Source organism: Poecilia reticulata, linkage group LG3 (assembly GCF_000633615.1).
Source record: "Poecilia reticulata strain Guanapo linkage group LG3, Guppy_female_1.0+MT, whole genome shotgun sequence".
Lineage (NCBI taxonomy): Eukaryota > Metazoa > Chordata > Actinopteri > Cyprinodontiformes > Poeciliidae > Poecilia > Poecilia reticulata.
The window spans coordinates 6,237,550-6,263,333 of record NC_024333.1 but is presented as its reverse complement, the minus strand read 5'-3'; the positions used below and the strand labels follow the sequence as shown (position 1 = coordinate 6,263,333).

Here is a 25,784-nt window from a genome sequence, read left to right as displayed (position 1 = left end):
TTCTCAATGTCTTTTTGCAGTGATTTTGTTTGACTAGATCTTCTCTTATCATCTGTGCCTATCTTGCAAACCTCAATCTGTCCTATTCTTGATGTTTATATATCTAAAAACAAAATGTCTGTTAGGATCCTGAGTCGCTGTTGTTGTTGAGCAGGTCGAGTATCAGTGTGAGGGTTTCTTGGAGAAGAACAAGGACACAGTAAACGAAGAGCAGATCCACGTGCTGAAGGCCAGCAAGGTGAGACGCACCGCGCCGCCATCACAGCTTATCCAGCCAGAAACAAACTGACTGTCTAGTTAAAGTATGCTAAGCTTATTAAAATAAATGAAATTCAGGGAGATAAATAAAGGAAGGCAGCTGCTTCTTCAGGATTAACTCTGAGAAGTTCTCCAACTAACTATGTCACTTGAATGATAGGGGAAACAGCGCCCTCCACTGGCCACATCAGAGCAGTGATATTAGCCCAACAACAATAGAATCAACACAGCAATTTGTTTTTAACGCACATTCAGATTTTATTTCAATCTTAAACAAAGTCAGAGTTTAACTGGTTTGTGTAAACTGTCCCAGACGAATAAGAACAAAATGAAATGGAAATTAAATGTACCAGTTTAATTTAAAACATTGTTACAACTATTGTCTGAATAATTTATCGTCAAGCTATTTAGGATGGGTTATGTTTATGTATTTGCAGATCAAACTAAAACCCGCACATACTCACATAGAGATCTTAATTAACTTAAATGAAGCCAGTGTCTCTTTTTTTATTGGTGCCTTTTACAAAATAACTCACTTCCTGGTTTGCACCCGCTAATCAACACACATGTAAGTTACGACTGTTTCTTTCACGTTGACCTTCAGCTGTTCTTTTTTAGACCTGAACAGGAGCAGAGCTGGGTAAGAGGACGTGAAATATCAGACTTAACAACTCTAACAAGACCTGCTAATGTTCCCAAACACACACTGGATACAATCAAGATTAGGGGATAATTAACTTCTAATGAGATTTAATTTAATCTCCGTTTTAGTATTTCGCACAGCTAATCTAATCATTTTGTGAGCGAGTCGACACTTTGGTCAAACATTTTCACAACAGAGTTAAGATCCTGTTTTTAAAATCATCACAAATGATAAACGATCAGGAATGTTTTTCAATCTTTATTTCTTACACTGGAACCTCAACAATGCTCCCAATTTTTGAAGGTAAAATTCATAATGAGCCACTAACTACTAAATCCATTATTATTCAAAAAGAGAAAAAATACTGAATTCTCTGTTTTTAATGAAGTAGCTGTGTACTACAGTCGCTACGATAAATGACATCTGTTCATCAGAAAGTTGTCTGCAGTGGCTCGATAATTTTCACACGCTTTCATCTTTTTACATTTCGTCACAATACAAACTCTGTGTATTTTATTGAGATTGGATGTGACCGACATAAAGTAGTGCATAGTTGTGGAGTGGAAGGAGAATTAAATAATCCACAAACACAAAACTGAGAGGTTTGTGGTGTCTTTACATTCCGACACCCGGTGAGTAAATTATAAAACCATTTAATGCTGAATTTAAACTGGAAGCCGTATTCATCTGTAATCCCTAAACTCCTCTGATCAACTATTGATGGATTTTACTAATTTCCTGAGATTCCTATAATGTGGATATTTCACTTGGAACAGAATCAAGATTCTTTTATTTGACTTTATCGGTCATTCCAGGATGTTGCGCTGCCTTTTTGATTGTTGCAGCCTTATTATTATTATTATTATTATTATTATTATTATTATTATTAGCTTTATTTTTGGCAGGATATTGTCGTACAGAGCTTCCCACCAAAAAAAATGGATTTTAACATGGTTAATATTTGAAGTACAAATTAAATTTATACAAATAAAATCATGACCTGATTAGGGGTCAAAGTGCAAAAGAAGAATGTCATACTGGTCATTCAAGTTAATATAAATGGTATTCATATTAGGAACATCATAAAATTTTTTTTTTTTTTAAAAACTAAATTAAATTACAAAAAATATTTAAGACACATCATGATCCAGGAAGTTAATCTAGATTAGGGTAAAGGGGATTGGTCAAAATTCACCTGTGTTACAGCGATTGGTCAGAAAAGTTGGAAAAGAAAAGTTGCGGTGAGAATTGCAAGTCCGCACAAAATTAGCAAATGAGGGAATTTGCATTAATAGTTGCGATCTAAACTTCCTAAAGAGATTATTGTATTTAGAAAAGCACACAGCCTGACTCTCCACAGAGCAAAGAACAGCTCAACAAAAAAGAGCTGACATGTTTCTACGTGGATGATTTTATTGACCAACTTTACATCAACATGGTTCACTGGAAACTCTTCACTTTTTTTTAAAGTAATGCTTCCATCCATTTATTCTCTTTCAGTTTTATTTTCATTTTTAAGTTCTTTGTTGTTTATAGCAGGATGATCATCATTTTTTAACTTCCTTTAAACTTTTTCCTTTAATGTTGTAACTGTGTGTCCATCTGTTGTCTGTCTGTCTGTGCGTGTTTGTGTGTTTGCGTGTGTGCGTGTGTGTCCTCATCATGACAACCTTCCCCGCCAACAGAAGGTAAACAGAAGCGTTCTGAGAGCGCCAGTGCGCCTGTAGCTCTTCATTTAGCTTTTTTTTGCCTTCCTTCCTCGTCTCTCTCTGTTTCTCTTTGTGGCTCTGAGTTATTTCACTCTAAGCGCACCAAGGAGTTTGACGTTGTGTGTGTGTCTGTGTGTGCTGCATGGGGGTGGGAGCAACAGTGGCACTGCAGGGGGCAAAAGTCAGGACTCGTCTCTACAGTCAGGAACAAAGGAAGGAGAGTGTTTTTATCTTCCAGAGTGAAGTTGAACGCTGAAGGCATCGCGGCTCTCCTGCTTAACAAGGCGGTTAGAGAAGCAGCATGGCGCCGTGGCGCTGCTCAAATAACCCCGCATCTTCATCATGTAACCTCAGTGTTATGACTGACAGTGTTTACATCCTAACTCTATGGCCGGGTTACGCCATGCGGTCATGTATGACCTTCGTTTTGTCATACATGACCAAACATTTAACGTTTTCACCACGTTTGTTTTTTCTATTCTTTTTTTAACTTTCAAACTAATTGATTGATCGTGTGACCTCCACTCACATATTTGAGTCTGATTAACTTTCTCGTCTAAAAGTAACAAACACGTATGTTCCATGAAGTGTTGAAATGTAAAAACTTCTATCAGTAGTTATAAGATACAAAAGCTCAATTGCTGTCATTGCTTTGGGGAAAGCTTAAGAAGAGCCTAACAGCATGGCTGGGAGACTCTAGCCTGAAGCCTGAAGCGTCTCCCGTTGGGCTGGTTCTTTTTCTGCTAACTGTAACCGGGTTGCTGTTTCCAGTTCGACCTGCTGGTGGAGCTGTTCCAGGATGAGGAGAAGGCGACCACCCCCACCGGCCAGGTGCCCGGCACTGGGGGCCGGACCCGCCTCAGCATCAAACCGGACAAGGGTCGGGACACAAGCAGCAAGGAGCACAAGAAGACTGTGGGCTGTCAGGTGGGTGGTACTGCCCCCTACAGGCTCACATACAGATACACACCTGATGGCAAATAGGACAAAAAAAACTTTATTTATAGGGCTGCCACGATTTATCGGCTTAATTGTGATTAATCGATTATTGAAGTAATTATCAATGATTCATTGATAAAAGGCCATTACCTGAAAAAAGAAAACATTTTTAGAGCAGTAATTTAGCCAAATTGTTCAAAATATATAATAAAAGAAACAATAAAACTTTGTGTAAATGTTTTACACAAAGCTCCTCAGGTGGCAAAATGTCAGCTGCACCCAGTTCAAATCCACTACATTATTCTCTTTCAGGTCATATAATGTTTATTTTCTTATCATTTAATGTATTTCTAATATTATGTAAAAAAAAAATGCTGAGTGACTGAATGAAAAATGTGCATATATGACGATATTTTTGATCCGATTAATCGGTTGATTGTTTGAATAATCAGTTGTTTAAACAGTGGTTAGTTGCAGCCCTGACTGAAGGACACTGGTTTTCTTTTGTAGTTTCGTAACTCTCTCCAAATGTTAATGGAGACTCTGAACGCCACCACTCCACACTACGTCCGCTGCATCAAACCCAACGACTTCAAGCTGGCCTTCTCGTGAGTCTCCTCTCTCTACTTTCTTCTCCCCACATTATTTTTTTTTTCCTGCTTTGCTAAATTTAATTGAATTTACTCCCTCATCTATAAAGTAGCCCGGTCTTCCTCTGTGCTCCAGTTGCCTGCAGACCAACATGCTGACTGTGGTTTTGTGCTGTTGGCAGGTTTGATCCAAAGCGAGCAGTGCAGCAGCTCAGAGCTTGTGGCGTTCTGGAAACCATCCGCATATCTGCGGCCGGTTTCCCTTCCAGGTACCCAAACATCCTCACTCTAAACAAGAAAATAGCTGCTGCTGCCTGATGGGATTGTGTAAAGCTATGATCTGCCTCATCTCTTTAGTAGTGCTGTCAGTAACAAAGTTCCATGTATTTATGGATAAATTGATAATGTTTACTACAATATAAAACTTTATATATACATCTGGGAAACTACTAATGTAGTAAAATCAAATAATTGCATAGATATATTTCTTTAAAAATAACATCATTTGTACAAGCTTCAAAATATAGAAGTGAACCACAGCAGATGATGATCTTTTTATTTCTACATTGTAAATTCATAATAAATAGCAGCTGTCAGACTTAATATTTGAGTTGAAAACTAAGATTTAACTTTCAGGAAAACTCATTTGTTCCCTTATTGCAACTACAGGAAGCTTTTTTTTTTATTAATTATTACTGTTAATTGATGTCAAACATCTACAAATGGAAGAGTCGTCAGTCACAACATCCTCACCAAAGAGGGTTGTTGTTGTTGTCGGTGTACTCTGGGTTTTCTTTGTTTTGTTTGTTGGTCGAGGCTTTGAGCAACAAACAATTTCATTTGTTTTTCAACAATTACCGTTTTGGATGTTCTCTATCTCTATGCTACTTAACACTTAACTCTATGCAGATTTAAACGTACTTTGTACAATTTAGAGTTTTAATATTTATATTATCTGATTGTCACCGGTCTTTAAGTTACTTTAATTTAAGCTAATGTGTCACACAGTCATCATGTATGAAACAAAAGTGATGTCAGTTGGTGAAAAGTTTCTAATAACTACGTAGAAATACCTGAAAGCATAGAGCTTAAAAGCAGTGTACTTTCCTTTCACCATAACTGTATATTCCATGCTGGTATTAAGGAATCGCTCAGTTTTCTATGTGTTTTGTCAGATGGACGTACCAGGAGTTCTTCAGCCGCTACAGAGTGCTGATGAAGCAGAAAGATGTTCTCCCTGACAAGAAGCTGACCTGCAAGAACGTTCTGGAGAAATTAGTACAGGTCAGACAACTGACTTTAATGTTCCACTGTACTGCTCACAATGTGCTATTTCTTTTTTAAATAATCCCACAAACCTCTTCTCTGCACTCTTCGTTCTTCAGGACCAGGATAAGTATCAGTTCGGTAAGACTAAGATCTTCTTTAGGGCCGGCCAGGTGGCGTACCTGGAAAAGCTGAGAGCGGACAAGCTGCGTGCCGCCTGCATCCGCATCCAGAAGACCATCCGCTGCTGGCTGGCACGCAAGAAGTACCTGCGCCAGCGCAGCGCCGCCATCACCATTCAGAGGTTCACCAGGGGATACCAGGCCCGCTGGTAGGTGACGCTTTACTTTCTGGGTCAGCATCAGCTCAAGTTTATGCTAAAAAGTGTGGAAATTGAGTTACTGCACAATAAAGTTTATTAACTCTGCAACAATAAGTCAAGCAACATATTGGTATGATGATTATTAAAAGAGGAAAATAGTGGGCGGAGTCAGAACAACAATGGCAAAGGACTGTGGGTCGATTGAAACCATTTTACCACATATTTGTTCCTGCTATTTGTTTAAATATGGTACAAATAATTTCCTAGCCTTATGATTTACAGAGCAGTTTATTTTTCTTTTCTTTTTTAACTCTATTTTATGAATTATGGAGATGAATAATACTAAAATTATTCACATCTCAAATTTACTTGTGCATTATTCTTTGGAAATTCTCTTTCTTTCCATTCCTGTAACCATTTGTGGAAATTGATTCATAATGAAACATGGATTGACTCCTAATTGAGCCACAATAATTTTAAACAACCTACTGCTTTATTGTTATGATCTATTTATCGAATTAATGAAGATGAATTTGCTTATGGCTCTCTAGAAATATAGAAAATGACTTTAGAGCTGACATGATTAATCGTGATGAATCAATTATTGAAATAATCAACTAATTTAGTAATCGATTAATCATTAACTGGAGTGTACAGACTAAAAAAAAGGCAATTTTCTGAAAGAACAACAGTGATTAAGGCAAAACTGTACAAAAAATACACATTTTGCATTTAAGATAAGAAACTGTGTAAATATGTTCTACCCAGAGTTTCTCAAATTGTGTCGTTTTAGCTTCACTTGATTCAAATTCTGTAAATGAAAAAAAATTTCCTATTATCACCAGTTACTAATCTGGTTTTCCACAAATAATCAACAGATTTTTGCAACAAATAATCAAGAGTTCACTAAAGAAAAGCCACGCTGTTGCATTTTAAACAATAAAATTGTTTTCTTATTTAAAAAAGGAAGTGAATTGGTTTACATATATTCTTTTACACGATTAATCGACGCAAAATAATGGCTAGAATAATCGATTACTAAAATAATTGTTAGCTACAACATTAAATGATTTTAAATTGTAACGTCTCAATTGTAAGTGAAAAATATTGTCCTGTTTGGTCTGAAATGATGCATGATGCGAAATGGCCACTGGCTTCACTTCACACTTCAAACTTCAAAACAACCCATAGAAAACTAAAACAAAACGAGATTATCAAAGGTAATTTACAGAAAAAGGACATAGATGTTTATTTTGTACAAACAGACACGCTGGTGGCAAATACTGGAACTTAAAGATCTAAAGAAACAGTTGAAGCTATGAGTAGAAAAAAAAAATCCCTCTCTGTGTTTCCGGACAGTTTGGCGAAGTTCATGCGTCGCACGCAGGCGGCCACCGTCATCCAGAAGTACCAGAGGATGTGTGTGGAGCGGAAACGCTACAGGCAGAAGCAGGCGGCTGCGCTGGCCATGCAGACCATCCTCAGAGCCTACATGGCCCGGCAGAAGTACCAGGCGGTGAGACCCGGCACACGACGACACATTCGTTCATGTTTTTCCTTCATCAGGACAATCATTCAGACTGTTACCATAGCAACATTTTGTTGCTATGGTAAATTATCCCAGAAGGCATTAGAATAAATTATAATATTGTTGTTTTGAGACTATTTTCAAGTACTATAGTAGTAGTGAAACAACAATGCAACAATACTTTCGCAAAGATCAATACACTTTAAATTCTAATGAATATTTAATACTTGAACTAGAAGACATTTTAAATATTTAAAGTAAACAAACAAAACGACAAATAAAATTAATTATGAAATGTTTAAATATCACAAAGCACCAGATTGAAGACTTTAGACGTCCAGTTTTTGGTAGAGAGAGAGAAAAGCGATAAATGATGAAAATAGAATTTATTGACCTCGTTTCAATTCATCATGCAATTTATTGATTTATTGCGACAGGCCTACATTCAAATCTGCGTAGTTTTCCACAAACGTCTTTCGGTTCTGTATAATTCAAAGTCTCTTTTTCCCCCGTCGTCTCGGTGCAGCTGCTGCGGGAGCACAAGGCCGTCATCATTCAGAAGCACGTCCGCGGCTGGTTGGCCCGCTGCTGGTACAAGCGCTGCCTGGAGGCCATCGTCTACCTGCAGTGCTGCATCCGCAGGATGAGAGCCAAGCGGGAGCTGAAGAAGCTGAAAATCGAGGCTCGCTCGGTGGAGCACTTCAAGAAGCTCAACAAAGGCATGGAAAACAAAATCATGCAGCTGCAGAGGAAGATCGACGAGCAGGTGACGAGCGTCCCGTCTCCGTTTCAGTCGATCCTCGTCTTTATTAGACCCTCCCAACAGTTTCTCCAATGGGATTTATCCGCCCTGTGCTTACAGAACAAGGACAACCGGGTGGTCAACGAGAGACTGGTCTCTCTGGAGAGTTCGTACGCATCCGAGAGCGAGCGCATGCGCGGCGAGCTGGGCCGGCTGCGAGGGGTGGAGGAGGACGCCAAGAACAAAACCAACCAGGTGTCGTCTCTGCTGGAGGAGCTGGAGAAGCTGAGGAAGGAGCTGAGCGTCACGCAGCAGGAGAAGAAGACCATCGAGGACTGGGCGCAAAAGTACAGGGACGAAATGGAAAAGGTACGGCACCTTTACCAGATTGTTTGTTTTTGTGTGTTTTCAGTTTCACAACTGAGTGTTTATTTTTAACTTTTACGTCTCACGTCTGCCTCCTGAGACTGTATTTGATAAAAATGCTATAAATAGAAACAATAGCTAGTATGTGATTTAGTTTCAAAGTATTATTTTCATCTGACGCTTTATATGGGTAACAGAGGAGGAGGATTTTTTTATCTTAATTCGGTGTCGGGAGAAATTTCTCTTTAACATAGAGACAGAATAAATGTCCAAAACCTGCAGATTCTCCCAAAGAAGTTGAGCTTCATTTTAAAGGTGCACCGATTGCACTTTTTAGGCTGATCAGAGACTTTAAAAAAGATTACCTGGCAATTCTGATTTTTAAAATGTATTTATTTATTGTATTTGACACCGTCAGATGTTTTAATGATTTATTCAAGGCTCCGAAAAATATATATATATATATTTTTTTTAATACTAGAGAAGTCTGAAAAGTCACTAACTTGTCAACAGCGGGTCCAAAGTTGCAGGACACCGGACCTCGAGGAATGCAGGTTGAGACCACTGCCCTGAAACATTCATCAGATTTGTATTTTTATGGTTTGATTGGTGCATCGTCCGCTGCATCCACAGAGACAGACTTCCTTCCTCCCAACGTTTCACGAATCGTTTGTTTCTGTTCAGATGGTTTCCGAGCTGAAGGATCAGAACGGCCTGCTGAAGAAAGAGAAAGACGACCTGAACAGGATGATTCAGGAACAGAGTCAGCAGATGACAGGTGTGTTTCACCGCCTACTGATAACTAAAGGAAAAATAAAGAAAGCTTAATCTGTCATTCATCAGTACAATTATTTTGTTTAAAAGTTGAGAAGAAGTGAATATGAAAATACCTGTGCAAAATGAAAAAAAAAATGTCAGATACAGCAAACGTATACTGGATCAACATTTATGGTGAGAATTTGGATATAAGAATGTAGTGTAATTTTTTTTTTTTTTTATGACACCAACACAAAAACGACATCTAACGTACCAGTTAAAGTTCAAATTTATTCATGAAAATTAATTGGAGCATCTTTGTTTGTTTGCTGCTCTTGTCTTACCAACATATAATCTGGTGCTGACATGTTGGTTTGAGGAGGGGCCCCAAAGTAAAATCTGCTTAGGGCCCCAAAAAGGCTTGGCCCGGCTCTGCTCTGTGGTTCGGCTAAGCCAACCGCTGCCATGGTTTTTTGGAGTCGTCAAGTTATTTAAGACTATTGGATTAAACTGGATTAAACTTCATTAACATATTAACAATATATGTGGCTCAAATATTCCCTTTAAGACGGCAACCATATATCTAGGTGACTGTGGACCATTGGGATGCATATAATCAAAAAATACTTTGTTTTGTAAGTGGCCAGTTTAGAACAAAAAAACAATAACCAAAAAAGTGGTTAAAAACCAAACCACAGCATTTCATTTAGTTCTTTTTGTAAAAAAAAAAAAAAAAAACGAGTCATGAATGTTTTCCATTGTTTGTGTTTTTCCCAAGTAAAGAGAAAAATAAAAAGTTGTCCTCTGTTTTGTCCCGACAGAGAAAATGACTCGTGCGATCGCGCAGGAGACCCAGCAGCTGGAGACGGATCTGAACGAGGAGCGCTCCCGCTATCAGAACCTGCTGACCGAACACCTGCGCCTGGAGGAGAAGTACGACGACCTGAAGGAAGAGCTGGCTCACTCCACGGTGAGGAGCGCACGCACTCCAGCTGAGGCCGGGCCACACCACGGTTCAACAGCATGCATTAGAACTGAAACGATTAATCGGATTAACCGTGATTAATCGATTATTGAAACGATTGACTAATTTAGTAATCGATTAATTGTAAACTAGACTCCAGTTTGCTGAAGGAACAACATATTCAGAGCCGTAATTAAGTCAGAATTGTACAAATATATGTATACGTTTTACATTTAAGATGAAAGCGTCACAGTTTTAGTTTCATCTGGTTTACATTCTGTGAAAAAAATCATATGAAGCAGTTAAATTATTAATCAATAAATGCAAAATATAAGCAACAGATCAGCCCTGCTCTGTATGAATACGTCAAGCTGAGCTTTTCACATGTTGATGTTGGAAATATATTTCAGCTGCAGATGAATAATTTGCTACAAATAATTGAGCATTCACTAAATAAATGCTACATTATTCCATTTTAGCCAATAAAATATTTTTCTTCCTTAATAAAGGAATTGAATTATTTGCATTTTCCATGCAGTTATAATATTTGCACTAAATAAGCTTTGATTTATCTGATTAATCATTTAATCGTCACAGTAATTGATTACTAAAATAATCATTAGTTGCAGCCTTACGTCTCATCATGTTCTTTATTTTACATTTCATTTAAATTTGCTATAATGGGAAAACCTCGTATGTAGGAGCAAAAGTGTAAACTATGTAAAATCTGTTAAACTGGAAATGTATTGAGAATTTTTGTTGTTGGAAACGTCAAAAATATTCCCCACTTTTTTAAATTGAGTTTATGAAAAGTACCAAAAGTCTTGTGTTATTTGGATTTTTTGCTTTTGTGTATTGGTTTCTTATTTTCCTTCTTCCATGTTTGTTTCCTCTGTTGGTTTCATCTGATTTTATTTATTCTTTATGAAAGTTACAGTCAGATTAATTCCCTCGCTCGTAGAGAAAATATTTTCTAAAATGCTTCATTTGATGGAGGGACATTTTTAGAGTTCGTGGTCTTTAGTTTGTTCCTCAGTAATAAAAAACGCTGTTACAGCCAAGAAAGCACAAAAGAAACCTGAAGAATAAGTGTTTTGTAAAGTATCAGACATAAAAGGATTGTTGTTTTGTTTTTTTAAGTTAAAGAATCATCCGTTCTCGTGTGTTCAGAACGTCTCCAAACCGGGCCACAGGAGAACAGACTCCACCCACAGCAGCAACGAGTCGGAGTACACGTACAACTCGGAGTACGCCGAATTAGAAGACGGTTCCCGCGTCGGCGAAGTAAGGCGCCTGACGGCAACTCGTGTTAAGAAAGACAAAGCAGACGCCTGCTCATGCTCCAAAACGTGTGGCGTACGTGGTTTTACTGTTTGTAATTGTTGTTGCGTATGTTTGTCACTCAGGACGTGACGCGGGGAATGGACACCTCGCTGACCCTGAAGCTGCAGAAACGCGTTACGGAGCTGGAGCAGGAGAAGCAGTCGCTGCGCAACGAGCTGGAGAACAGAGAGGAGCAGTTCCAGCGGGCTAGAGCCAGGGTAGGAAGACCCTGATGATACCTGCATTTTGTTTTTTAGAGAAAAATCATTTCAAAAAGTGAAACTCATGTAGAAGTCCATTACAGACAGAGTGATGTGTTTTAAATGTTTGTGATCATTTTGATTGTTTTTGATAACAAACTCTGTGAAAATGTTCAACGTTTGAACTTTGGTGAGCAAAGTTTTTATACGATTAGTGGAAACAATAGACTTTATTTGGGAAATCTTTTATTTTAGATGTAAAAACAATACAGTAATAACAATGTAGGTTGTTTAGTTTAAATGTTACATTATGACCGACGCAATCAGAAAAAGACAATTGTTACCAAACGACCTGCACTTGTAAAGCACTTTAACAAGTCAGAGGACTCCAAAGCACTTCACGTTACAACTTCACATTTATAGAGGTGGACAGACCAGACCAGTAAAAAAATATATGGAGAAAAGGAAAAAAAGAATTTTTCCCTTTTCTCCATATAAAACATTGGGTTTTATGTTTGTGTCTTCATTGAAGAAGGTGACTCTGTTTGGCTTTTCTATTCAAGGTTGGCTGTTCACATAAAGATGTATCCAAACTTTTCAATGGAATGTTAAGTGGAAGGAAAAAGTGTGGTTGAGAAAGTTGTACTTTTTGCATAAAATTACAAAAACCTTCTGATTTATCCTACCTCATGTGTCTGTGTATTTATGTATATATGGTCATATAATCATGTGTCTGAGTCCATTATATCTATTTATCAGTTTTTTTTATGTGCGTTTCAGGATGATGCACAGTTCAGGAAGGCTCGCGGAGCAGAGCTGGAGTACGAGTCCCTGAAGGTAAGCGGAGGATCAGGACCGTTCCTCACACACACACGCACAGCAGCTCTCTGCGATGTGACTCTGACTAACCGCGGCGCTCCGATCCCGCTCGCCTCTCAGCGTCAGGAGCTGGAGTCGGAGAACAAGAAGCTGAGGCACGACTTGGCTGAGATGAGGCAGAGTCTGCTGGGTGGCGCGGCCGCAGGCGCCGGCGCGCCGGGCTCACCCGCCTACAAGGTGCTCCTGGACCAGCTCAACGCTTCCTGTGAGGAGCTGGAGGTCCGCAAGGAGGAGGTGTTGATCCTACGGTCCCAGCTGGTCAGCCAGAAGGAGGCCTTGCACCACAAGGTGAGGATGGGAAAATTTTTTGCGGAAATGAAGCCAATTAGCCCCCTACTGTGAACATCTGAAAGGAAAACGGTGCCGTTGTAAAGCTGAACGTAGGTGGATGATGGATGCCGTCTCTGTTTTTCATTCACCTCATCATGTTTTCTGTTTGTAGTGAGACGCACCAAAACATGTTTCTTCTTCTGTGATCTGGTGTCATTTCCATGTTTCCGTGTCAAACGGACAGAACACATCTGAGCAGCTGCCGTTTGTCTTTTACAACGTGGGTTCCCAAACCTAGCGCCCCCTGGTGGCCAACACTTTGAAAAAACAGTTTTAAAAGACAAACGGTGGTCTGAATGTCTGCTGCTGTACGACCTGTAGCTGCGTTTCCATTACAAATGTGAGCAAAACTTAATATTCTGCTAAGGCAAAAAAAAAAAAAAAAACAGAATTAATTAAAAAAGAAATGCGATGGACGTCACACATGAGTAATAAGTCGTTAAAATTGCTGTTGATGGATGTAAACACTTGGTGCTCGTCATTAAAAGAGGAGTTGGTGTTTATGAACAACACACCCCTTATACCAGTGTTTCTCAGCCCTGGTCCTCACCGCCCCCCTGTCCTGCATGTTTTAGGTATTTCTCTTCTGCCACACACCTGAATTGTATCTCTGGGTGATTAACAGGTTTCTCCAGTACTTAATGGTCATGCAATCATTTGAATCGTCTGTTCTGGAATAGAGGCACATCTAAAACATGCAGAGCAGGGGGGCAGTGAGGACCAGGGTTGAGAAACACTGGCTTATATTTTGGAGCAGCTACCTTTAAATGCTGCGTTTTAGAGAGTCTGTAGTTAGTGATTTTACAGAACCGCTACAGATTCCACACTTTAGAATGACAAACTCAGTTTTTGATGAACTGTGCGATGCTGTGACAAATGATCACTTTGCTACTGCTGGATACAAACTGGCGTGATGCGAAAACAAGTGTTTCCATTAGCCAATTACCAACTTTTGAAAGAAAAAAAAAAAAACGAAACAAAAACCTCGTCAAGTTTTAGTTGAAAAATTTATTTATTTTTTTATTCTCCAGTTTGAGCAATTTTACGGTCAGTGGAAACGCAGCTTGTGTTGCTGAGATCCTCTCTGTCCCAGCTGTGTGTCTAATTCTCTGTCTCCACCTTCTCTCCTCCATTCATGCTTTTCCACAGGATGAGAAGGTACAGTTGATGCATTCAGTCATCCATGATTTACTTTTGTGACTTTATTTTTTTCATGGTTCTACCTGATCTGTTTGTTGTGCTACGAGCCTTTAGCTTAGCCTAAACTAGAACTGCTGCAGCTGTAAACACTGGAGGCATCTGTCTGGGTCAGGTGGATTTATTTCTAAAGTCCAGCCCAAATTTTTGCTTTTGAAGACTTGAGATTTAAAAATCTGTACTTTTTTATTTTTTTACACATAGCTCAGAGTGATGTTAACTCATCCAAGGCAGCCATCTTGTTTTTTTGTTTTTCTCACCGCTGCATCGTGGGTGTATCTGATCATTTCATGGCAGTCTCTTTTTGCAATCAGGACGTCTGAGTGTTTTGACGTGTTGTGAACACTTTAATGTTCTGTCTCGTTTTGACGACGACTCCTCCGATTCTCCTCTCTTCCAGGAAACCATGACGGAGCCTTCGGTGTTTGCTCAGGATGTGAACAAACTGAAAGACGCCGACGAGTTGAAGCAAGCCTACGTGGGACTCAAAGACACCAACAGGTAACGCAGCTAAGCTAAGCTTCCCTTAAATCTCGCCGCTTTGTTATTAAAGGGGCAGTAATAAGTAAAATCAACTTGTTACATCGTGTTATTATGTTATTTCCTCATTAAAAACACACCTGGAGTGTTGCCTTGATTCTTTCATGCATGTTTAAGGAATCCTAGAATCTCCCAAGGCAGCCGTTCAGCTGTGCAAAACACCTGGGTGGACCAAGCCCCGCCTTCGAGACGCAGTTTCCAAACTGTCCCATTATAGAGCAGCCCTCCCCCACTCAGCTCCTTCAGACTAGCCAGCAGCAATTAGCAGCAAACACCTGGTGGAACTGCACATCTGCTGAGATCATTATAGGAGCTACTTCTCAGTGCAACACTGGTAAAACATTGATAAAGGGTTAATAGAGGATCCATGTTCTGACGACTTCCTGAAAGTTTCATAACAAGCAGAAGCTTTTAAAGAGACAGAGGCCCAATTTCAAGGCGTTACATTTCTTTTAAGTCATATTTGATGTATTTTTATAACAATTGAAGTTAACACAGTTAGTTGATTGTGCTATAAAACTATACCATGTGCCTGGGAAGTGCATGATACTGCCCCTTTAACACGTGCCTCTGTTATAAATTATTGAAAGTTGTGTGTGAGAAACCAGTGTGCGGCTGTATGTCCTGCCCAGATCCCCCAGATCAGGGCGTCCGGCGCTGGAAGTCAGTGACCTCCTGAGTAGGCTGAGGTAACTGAGCAGAGGCGGCTCACGCATCGTGGATCTGAGCATGCATGGCCGCTCTGTCGGTGGGGAAAGTGACAAAGTTCCCAACGACCGAAGCCGAAAGCGGCTGGTTTCAGACGGCTGCGTTTTAGAGAGTCACATGGCATTTTCTGGCCCTCCAGCATGTGATCTAACATCTTGAATGAATGAGAGCAGGAGGCTCTGACTCAGATTATAAGAGGAGCTTTCTTGAAGATCTCCATCATTTAATGCAGAATGGACCGAAGCATGCAGATGGTTGGGACAAAGTGGAGACGACCTTTAGTTCTGACTAACACACTGACTGTGGTGCTGATATAAGAATGAGTTCTTCAACATAGAGCATGAAATTCATTATTTCTCCTCATTTTCTCTCTTTCTTATTGATTCTGCTCCGTAAAATGTTAAGGAAGTTTTCAAAACAGCACATTTTAGTCTCATTTTAGTTTAAGCTGAAAAACATACAACCCGTCATTAGTTTTAAAAGAGAGTAAATATAATTATGCAGGGTACAATTTTAAAAGTTGTAGTTCTACATATGCTAAATAATAATTAATTGATATGAAAAAAATCCATTGCTTTCTGTGTGAGCACCATTTCATTCTTAAACTGGAGCAGTTTTGTTGTCCATAGCTGCTTTGTTTTAGCAGCAGCCGGACGGATGAATAGAAGCATAAAGGATGATGATGCATCAGTGGCCAGAAAAAAGAATGAGGCAAAATGATCACATAAGAAAAATAAAACTGCACTTATTACAAGTGTTTAACATTTAAAAAGAGTCGTCATGTCTACTGTTTTGCAAAACAGGGAAGTGATATTTTTAGATTAGTTTTTTTTGTTAATGTAGATTGAATTCTGTCCTACTTATTTATTTTTTCCCTAATTAAGGAGGATAAAATATTACCATAAAATTAATCATATTTCTTGCCCTTAACTAGAAATAAACCTGTGCCTTCAAAAAATCGTATCAAGTATCGAGTACATATCTTGGTATCTGCATCAGTTAAAAATGTTAGTATCATAATGACCCAATATTAGGATATCAACTGAAGTTTAAATGTGGTGGAAAGGTAAAAACAAACAAACTGCCTCATTTGCAGTAGAGAAAAGAGATTGTGAAAACCTCTGTTGCACAAGCTCTTTGAACGCCTCAGTACGACTGGAAAGTAAAGACATTTTATTAACTACTATTGGAATAAGAAACATCCAATAAGACCTAAAAACAAGATTTGTTTACAATGACTTAAAAATGCTTTTCTCATTTTTCTCAGTCTAGACCAAAATTTCTGCATCCACACTGATTTTCTAAATGTGTTTGAATTTTTTACTTTGTTGTGCATTTTTGCAAGAGATGTTGAGAAGAAGACATCAATTGACGTGTTTATGATCCATAGATTTGATTAGAAATGAATGTGGTTCTGTGCTTTAGCTAAAATGAAGAAAATCAGTCTTTTATCTGAAATGTTTCCAGGATCAGTAGAGCAGAAATGCAGCGTTAAACCTCCAAAGCTTCCTCTACGTTTCACTGTGCATCTCTTTACCGTTCTGCTTCTCTTATTTATCCACTTCCTTTGTGGCTCATGGTTTTTTCTGATCGCTCTCTGCAGCCATGAAAATGTCCAACAATGCAGAGCAAACATGGATTTAAAGCTTTATCACGATATTTTGATGAGTTATTGTGATGATGATGAAAATGATAAGAACTAGTTATTACTTTTTGAGGTAATAGTGTGACTGTGTGTCACAGCGTTCATAGACCCACAAACACAGATGTGTTTGTGGGTCTATGACATTCCCATTTGTAATACTCTTCTTTAAACACCAGTCACAGGAACAAGTGTGATTCATATCTCTAAAACTGCACACAGTAACTGCATTTATTCAAATTTATTGGTGCGCTCACTGAGCCAATAGTGGAGAAAATAGTAAACCTAATAATCCCAAAAATACAGTTTTTAAATTACCTTGAGAACAATAAATTATAATTCTCTGTCATGAGAAGAAATATATCACGATAAATTATAAATAATACGATAAATGCCATTCCTCACTGCAGAATGCATAAGATCAGATAAAAATAGCAGACTATTGATCGAAAACATTCAGGACTAATTCTGAGCAAAAAATAAATTAATTTAAAGTTTAAATGCTTCATTTTTCTGTAGTCCACTCATACCAAATGTTACGATATTAATCCGGTGTATAAGTATTTTGGACCGACAGCTCAGGCTGGATGTCGATGTGTAATCATCCATCGTATGATGTCCTCCATGTTGTTTTGCTGTCCCTCACTGGGTCCTTCATGTCTCTGTGTGGGTCAGATCTGCAGCTCCAGACCTCCACAGGCTGAATGAGGATGGGGAACTGTGGCTGGTCAGTCAGGGCTTAAAGGAGACCACCAGGTGGCGCTGAGGCTCCAACACATGGCCGCTTCAGGGCGCCATGTGTTTGGCTTTAGGCCCAGAAGGAGATGTCTTCTTCTGGGTCTCTTCACCGTTTCCTCTCTGTGTTTCCTTTCATATTAAACGTAAATGCTTCACTCATCATTGTTTCTTGAACTTCAGATGATATTTCCAATCAAAGATGTGGTGCCATGATTATTTATTGAAGACTTTGGTTGGATTTCTTTGTCTTTCTTTGCTGCTGGTTTCCAAGATTGTTCCATTACTAATCCTAACCTGTAGATCTTTAACAGGAAGTTTGAGCTTTTACACTGCAGGTACATCTTCAAAAAAAATTCAATCATGGAAAATGTCAATATTGGGTTAATTTCAGAAATGAAACTCATGTAGATTCATTACGCAGAGTGAAATTTTTCAAGCCTTTTTTTTTCCTAATTGTGATAAAAACTCAAAAGGAAAGTGACATTCAATAAATTGTAAGACATAAAGTCTCAAAATATTTCACTCTGTGTAATGAATTTGTTTATTGTGAGTTTCTGAAAGAAGTGACAAGAAATGTAGAATTTTGTCGCTGTATTGTAATGTTTGGAGACGTACCTGTATAACAACTTCTGGTTCAGATGCTGGACTGCGTGAAGATAATATTCGAAAGAAAGTCTTTGGTTTCTAAGCTTCTCTTTTCATCTTTTTGCTGCATATATGCTGCTTTGCTGAAGTGTTTCGGTAAACCATAAGTCAGTTCAGGTTGAGATGTGCTGCTGTTTGATCCCGTCCTGCTCATGCATGTTCTTTTGCACAGCAGACCCTGCAGCCCTGCTAAAAAATGTTCTCTTATCCTCCAGATCAGCTGTAAAATAAACTTCTACAAACTATCTTAGGAGTGTTTTCTTCAGATTACCTCTGTTGGTCTCTATAGTTCTTGAGTAGAAGTCTGAATCTCTGCACAGCATGCTGCTGCCGGCCTGCATCAGCGCGCCCTGCTGAAACGCCCCTCGTTCGTTTTGGGGTTTTTTTTCTAACATTGTTTTGTTTCTCCCCAGGTTACTAGAGCAGCAGCTGCAGGCCCAGCGTAGGACGTACGACAGCGAGGTGGAGTCGCTGCGCGGCGAGCTGCAGAACGTGAAGGAGGAGAACAACCGGCAGCAGCAGCTGCTGGCCCAGAACCTGCAGCTGCCTCCCGAGGCCCGGATCGAAGCCAGCCTGCAGCACGAGATCACCCGGCTCACCAACGAGAACCTGGTACGCTCCGACATACTGTCACACACAGAGGAGCAGCAAACACACATCCAGCTGAAAAGATACTTGGAGAAAAACATGCAGAGTGAAGGGCCAGTCTGCTGAAAATTAGAGTCCAGCTATCAGACGAGGCGTCACCTTAAAACTTTATCAAATTGGTGGTTCAGGGAGGGAAGGAATCTCATCTAGAGCAGAAACGATTAATCGGATTGATTGTGATTAATCAATTATTGAAATAATAGCCAAATAATTTAGTGATCGATTAATTAACTAGGGTATACATTCATCCATTTACTGAGATAACACTCAGAACAATAATTAATCCAAAAATGTACCAACAACCAATACTTTGTACTTAATATTACAAAAAATCGAACCTTTGTTAAATATGTTCTACCCAGAACTCAAGTGGCATAACTTTAGCTTCACCTGGTTCAAATTCTGTACAGAAAAAAAACGAACAAAAACCCTCCTATTAGGCACCTTTTGCTGTCCAATTATTAATCAGTTAATCCAAAACATAATCAATAGATCAGCCCTGCATGGTATCGATAAGTCAAGCAGAAAGGGCTGAGCTTTTCACATGATGAATGGTGTTGATATTTATTCAGGGTGTCGATACATTTTCACTTCTGATACAATGCTGATATCGCAGCTTTGATTATTGACTGATACCGATATCTGCATGAAACATACCTACTTTTATTACTTATTGTATTGTGTTAAAAGTTAGAAAATGCTTGATCTAGTGAAATTACCAAAAACTGAGAACAATAGTCAACAACAATGGCTGTGAGAACAATTGAGCCATGTATTATTAACCAATGGGTTTGCTTACATGCGCTGCTGGATAGAAAAGCTGGGGCGATACTTGTTCTTTTGGCCGATATCGAACTGATTTCCAATATCGATATCGGGACATCCCCAGTACGTTTTCCGTTTCCGAATTTAAAAAGATTAAAAGAGAAATCTATAAAATCTATAGAACTGCATAACTAAAATGATGGTTAGTTGCAGTCTTTGTCTCATTTAGCAAATAATCTTGGAAGTGAGGATCTTGCTCTTATTTTCTTCCAGTTACAACAACACTTTGACTTGCATTAACTGTGTGTCCCTGCAATGCATCATGACTGTTTTCATTTTGAGCCACACATGAATGAAAGCGAAACAACGGCTGTGTGGATGTTGTCACCTGACAGGAACTCATGGCCGACGACCCCACAGCGTCCAGAGAGGCTCGAGTCATCATATTACGGCGGATGGTTGTATGTAGAGGCTTTGTGTGTGTGTGTGTGTGTGCTCGCATGCGTGCGTGTGTGAGCATTAACTGAGATAGGTGTGTTCTGAGCGATCACTCTGCCTTAGCGTACTTCTTCTCCTCTAACCACTAGAAAGTCCCACAGTCTTTTCTTCCTCTGAAGCAATAATCAGCACCGCTGCTCTAATTCCAACCTGAAATGGCCTGCTGCACCTTCTGTTTGTATTTCATGTCTTTCTTTCGTACCCACCACTAGAGGGCAGCATTTGTAGGCCTGACTATGCTCTGCTCTCATTCCCTGCGTCTGTTCCAGGATCTGATGGAGCAGCTGGAGAAGCAGGACAGAACCATCCGGAAGCTGAAGAAGCAGCTGAAGGTTTACTCCAAGAGGATCGGAGAGATGGGGGGTACGGCACGTTCACTGCACTTTCTGAAAACCGGGATAGTTTTCTGGAATTTTGTTACACACAACCTTTTTTTTTTTTTTCAGTCAGCAACTGGTGCGTAACTCCTACTGCGAAAAAAAAAAAAAGACAAACTATAACTGAAAATAATAAAAACTAATGTAGAAAACTGAGGATTTTCCCCAAAAATACAACCCTAACAAATAAAACTAAATAAAATTTAAAAAGAAAATGGAGTAAAAAACTAAGGTGCTGTAGATATGAAGCTAAGTGTGTCCTGAACCTGTTTCCCAGCGGGTCAAGCCGAGGGACAGACGTCTCCGGGACAGATGGTGGAGGAGCCCATTCACCCGGTCAACATCCCCCGCAGGGAGAAAGACTTCCAGGGAATGCTGGAGTACAAGAAGGAGGATGAGATGAAGCTGGTTAAGAATCTCATTCTGGGTAAGAACGGCCATTTTATATAAAGAAGTTCAGGTTTTCTAATTACCTTTAAGGAAAAAAGTAATCCACAAGCTCTTTTATGTAGCCATTTCTCAAAAAACAAAAAAATAAAATAAAACTGAGATGACGGATAATATTGGGATCTTTATGAAGTGAGAAATCTGAAAGTGTCCTTTCGACCTTCCAGAGCTGAAGCCTCGCGGCGTAGCAGTGAATCTGATCCCAGGTCTGCCAGCCTACATCCTGTTCATGTGTCTGAGACATGCAGACTACGTCAACGACGATCAGAAAGTTCGGACTCTGCTCACGTCGACCATCAACAGCATCAAGAAGATCCTCAAGGTGCATTTACGTAATGGAAGTTCTGCAGAGAAGAATCAGGCTGAGTGACGGAGGCTGGTGAGAAAAGATCTATTGATGCTGATGGCTTTCTTCTTCTTCTTCTTCTTCTTCTGCTGCTCTTAGAAACGAGGTGATGATTTTGAGACCGTCTCGTTCTGGCTGGCCAACACCTGCCGCTTCCTGCACTGTCTGAAACAATACAGTGGAGATGAGGTGACACCAACACACCTAAACACCAACAAAAAAGAAAATACAGTTTGCTAAATATTAGCCTCTTTATCCTTGTCGTCTTCACACACGAGGGAGAAGTGAAAATGAATTGAATGTCTGATAATCATCAGAGCTGCATAAGAGGCTAGCACTAATGCTAGCAGAGCTACAGTTCAAAGTTATTCATACACCTGGCAGATTTAGACTTAACAGGGCATTCATTTCATGTGTCTAAAATTAAGGTCTTAAAATGTCTTGAATTCATTTAAAAACAACAGGTTGGCCTTAAATTTGTGAATTACAAGTCTTAAATTTGTTGGGACATACTTATTTAATCTCACATATTCCATGTAGTTTCCTTTTTTCTGGCTGGACTTTTTCTGCTATGTAAAACATCTTCATTGTGGCATGCGGCTATTGATAACTAGCTGCTAATACAACCTTGCTAGCTAGCTGGGTAGCCTTTTTTTAATGTCTGCCAGGGGTTAGTGCAAGATCACTGCCAGCTGTCTGGATGATGTTCATCCTAGCTCTTGGTACATTTCTGTTACAATTAATTTCTTTTATACATGTCTGTTGTGATACAGGTCTTAAATTTCATTCATACTGATTTTAAAAAGGTCTTTTAAAAGTCTTAAATTTGAATTGGTGAAACCTGCAGAAACACTGTTTTTGAGATAATTTTCATTCGTTTGGAAATTGAAAAATGACCATTTTAAGAAAAATAATCAACTTACATTTTATTTAAAAAATGGCATATCAAAAATTATGTTTTATCCGTAATTAATGAAATTTTTTTTATTGTGGTCAAACTCTTGTAATAAATGCTTTTTCCCCCCACTGAATATAAAACAATTTGTGCTCCATTTTGTCTGGGTAGATTTGTTCTCCTTCCACACAGATAGAATGTTTATGGGATCGTTTCTGTGACTCATTATTTTTTTGTTTTAGATGAAAAAACATCAAGCAGAGATACGGAGTAAAGAAAATAAGTACAGCGAGATGCAAATAGCCGTCATGCTACTGTTACCCCATCGCTCAAGTTAGCTGGAAATTCACTCGGCTTTAGCGCCGTGTTTGCATACTACTACCAAAGTTGCAAATGTTTATCAAAAGTGACTTTTCATGTGTGCAGATCTGCTGTAATTTTGCCCTCACTGACCTGATATTGAAAAGTTTGTTCTATTTTAAGGCAGATATTTCAGTGTTTTTTGTTTTTGTTTTGGTTTTGCCCCAGGGCTTCATGAAGCACAATACATCCAGGCAGAATGAGCACTGCCTGTCCAACTTTGACCTGGCAGAGTACAGACAGGTGATCAGTGACCTGGCCATCCAGATCTACCAGCAGCTGGTTAAATGCATGGAGAACATCCTGCAGCCAATGATAGGTGAGTGGAGGCACAACGCCTCAAAACACCAAATTGGAAGATTATTTCACTTATAACAAGACATTTTTCCAACATTATAAGTGAAATAATATGCAAGTGGGACATGGGACGTCCCGGTGGGACATGCCTGGAACACCTCACCAGAGAGGCGTCCAGGAGGCATCCTGACCAGATGCCGAGTCACCTCAACTGGCTCCTCTCGMCATGAAGGAGCAGCAGCTCTACTCTGAGTCCCTCCTGGATATCTGACCTTCTCACCCTATCTCTAAGGGAGAGCCCAGACACCCTACAGGGAAAACTRWWKKSKGCCGCTTGTATCCGTGACCTCGTTCTTTCGGMCATGACCCAAAGCTCATGACCATAGATGAGGGTAGGAACGTAGATCAACCGGTAAATCAAGAGCTTCGCTTTTTGGTTCAGCTCTCCCTTCGCCACAACAGATCGGTACAGCGCCCGCTTCACGGAATACGCTGCACCAATCCGCCTGTGGATCTCCTGCTCCATTTTTCCCTCATTGGTGAGCAAGATCCTGAGATACTTGAACTCCTCCACCTGGGGCAGGACACACCCCCCAACCCAGAGAAGACACTCTACTTTTCTGGCTCATTTATTTATGCATTTATTTCTATAGCTATGAATTTTGATTTTATTTATTGAGATGATAAAAGAAAGAACCTTGAACACATTAATCAACAGGTTTTGCATGTCATTCAACACATTCTCTCTCTTGGTTTTCTCATCCAGGATGTCAGACACACACATAGACATGCACACACAAATAATAAAGATGCACAATAAAGTATAGGTGGTAATGTTAGCTAGTTGGTTAGATAACTAGTATTAACTAACTATGAAGAAGGCTAATATGTTGATTCGTGACAATAACGCTGTCACAGTACTCATGATTGACACACAAACACATTTGTGAGATAAAACATAAAGATAATACTTATATTTAGGAGTTCTTGCTATGTAAAATAATATTATTCAGGGGTGACACTTATGTCTCAGTGTGTTTGGTTCACAAAAAATGTTTTCCTGAGAGTCACAGTTGGTAAGAAACAAAGATCCCCATTAAATTCCATAGGAAATGAATGCGGGTCATTTTGGACCCACTCACGGAAGAATGGGGTAGTGATATGAAACATGATATTTCTTAAAATGTATAAAAGGTAAATTCAAAATTTGAATTGCATGATATCAGTAACATGTTTCTTGAGGAATACCTGGAATATGAAGTGACAAAAACTTTTCATTACAAAGATATTGCAAAAAAAATGACCTCACCGGGTCAAAAAGGACCCAGTTACGCATCAGAGGGTTAAGAGAGATAAAGCTATATATGAGCTTATGTTGTCACAATAAAGTGGGTTGTATGATGATTTGGCACTAGTTCAGCTGGCAGATTATTTCACTCACTGGGATCAGTATTAGGAATTGACTTAAAACTATTTTATATTTCTTGTTGAAAAGTTACTTGTAAGTTAGTTTTCTCTTATTTCAAGTGAACTAAGGGATTTGCACTAGAAACTAGATCAGAAATCCTTGATTGAGTGTTTATGCAGAAGTTTACGTGTGTTTGGGTGCTTCAGCACGGCGCCGTTTCACTGTGTTTTCTCCTTGCAGTGTCTGGGATGTTGGAGCACGAGACCATCCAGGGCGTGTCCGGAGTGAAGCCCACGGGTCTCCGCAAGCGGACATCCAGCATCGCCGACGAGGGCACCTACACCCTGGACTCCATCCTGCGGCAGCTCAGCGCCTTCCACTCCACCATGTGCCAGCACGGCACCGACCCCGAGCTCATCAAGCAGGTGGTGAAGCAGCTCTTCTACATCATCGGAGCCGTCACGCTCAACAACCTGCTGCTGCGCAAGGACATGTGCTCCTGGAGCAAAGGCATGCAGATCAGGTAGGAGCTGCAGCCAGCTGCTGAGTTCGAGATGTTTTTGTGTTTTTACTGTGAGAGCCTGCAGTTAACGCCGGATGTGTGCAGGTATAATGTGAGCCAGCTGGAGGAGTGGCTCAGAGACAAAGGGCTGATGAACTGTGGAGCCAAAGAGACCCTGGAGCCTCTCATCCAGGCCGCCCAGCTGCTGCAAGTGAAGAAGAAGAATGAAGAAGACGCCGAGGCCATCTGCTCCATGTGCCACGCCCTCACCACCGCTCAGGTGCGCCCTCAGCAACATCCGAAAGAAAACTCGAGCCATAATCCATCCGGTCCGTTAAACGATTTCTGGGTTGGTTCATCTCTTTCAGATCGTAAAGGTCCTGAACCTCTACACTCCAGTCAACGAGTTCGAGGAGAGAGTTTCAGTCGCCTTCATACGAACCATACAGGTAGACGTTTAATGAAACACCAATGAAATCACTGGTAACGAAAAATGATTTAAAGTACATTCAGGCAAAAGTAGTGGAGCTTTTGTGAAGTTGGTCAGCTATGATGCATGCCTGTCGAGGGTTTGTAACACCTGTACGGCCATACCGCCAACACACATAAAAAACTGCAAGCCTCATTTTAAAGCAGTAAAACTGCTTCAAAGTGTTAAATTCGAGGAATCATAAAATACGGTGATTAAAGAGTTACTTTAAGTCCATATTTAACTAAACACAAACCACATCTCTGCTGTGGAAGGTGAGATTTTGTCTTGTGTTTATCATTCAAGTTTACTCCATCCATCCATTTTCTTTACGCCCTTGTCCCTTTGGGGTTGGGACGGGTTCTGGTGCCAATCTCCAGTTGTCACCAGCGAGAGGCGGGGTACTAACCGGGCCAGACCCGACTTCGCTTCAGAGATCAGACAAGATCGGTGTTCACGGTGGTCTGGCCGTAAACTAAGTTTATTT

At 39.9% G+C, this 25,784-nt stretch overlaps 1 protein-coding gene across 6 annotated transcripts in view; it reads left to right on the top strand.

The window, feature by feature from the left end:
- Positions 1–25,784, top strand: part of myo5aa (myosin VAa) — a 56,471-nt gene that overhangs the window by 26,777 nt on the left and 3,910 nt on the right. For 2 of the 6 annotated variants that reach the window (XM_017304008.1, XM_008404775.2), the window contains exons 14-41: positions 155–238; positions 2,587–2,589; positions 3,382–3,537; positions 4,060–4,157; positions 4,322–4,408; positions 5,315–5,423; positions 5,525–5,736; positions 7,087–7,243; positions 7,782–8,021; positions 8,118–8,366; positions 9,048–9,141; positions 9,941–10,089; positions 11,254–11,367; positions 11,490–11,624; positions 12,387–12,443; positions 12,546–12,773; positions 13,965–13,973; positions 14,413–14,513; positions 18,699–18,897; positions 20,094–20,159; positions 20,466–20,559; positions 20,851–21,000; positions 21,188–21,342; positions 21,466–21,555; positions 22,790–22,940; positions 24,567–24,849; positions 24,934–25,108; positions 25,197–25,277. In XM_017304008.1, coding sequence (XP_017159497.1) covers positions 155–238; positions 2,587–2,589; positions 3,382–3,537; positions 4,060–4,157; positions 4,322–4,408; positions 5,315–5,423; positions 5,525–5,736; positions 7,087–7,243; positions 7,782–8,021; positions 8,118–8,366; positions 9,048–9,141; positions 9,941–10,089; positions 11,254–11,367; positions 11,490–11,624; positions 12,387–12,443; positions 12,546–12,773; positions 13,965–13,973; positions 14,413–14,513; positions 18,699–18,897; positions 20,094–20,159; positions 20,466–20,559; positions 20,851–21,000; positions 21,188–21,342; positions 21,466–21,555; positions 22,790–22,940; positions 24,567–24,849; positions 24,934–25,108; positions 25,197–25,277 — 3,726 coding nt within the window. The remainder of the gene's footprint in view (positions 1–154; positions 239–2,586; positions 2,590–3,381; positions 3,538–4,059; positions 4,158–4,321; positions 4,409–5,314; positions 5,424–5,524; positions 5,737–7,086; positions 7,244–7,781; positions 8,022–8,117; positions 8,367–9,047; positions 9,142–9,940; positions 10,090–11,253; positions 11,368–11,489; positions 11,625–12,386; positions 12,444–12,545; positions 12,774–13,964; positions 13,974–14,412; positions 14,514–18,698; positions 18,898–20,093; positions 20,160–20,465; positions 20,560–20,850; positions 21,001–21,187; positions 21,343–21,465; positions 21,556–22,789; positions 22,941–24,566; positions 24,850–24,933; positions 25,109–25,196; positions 25,278–25,784) is intronic. The other 4 variants (XM_008404776.2, XM_017304009.1, XM_008404779.2 and 1 more) reach the window with 4 other exon arrangements.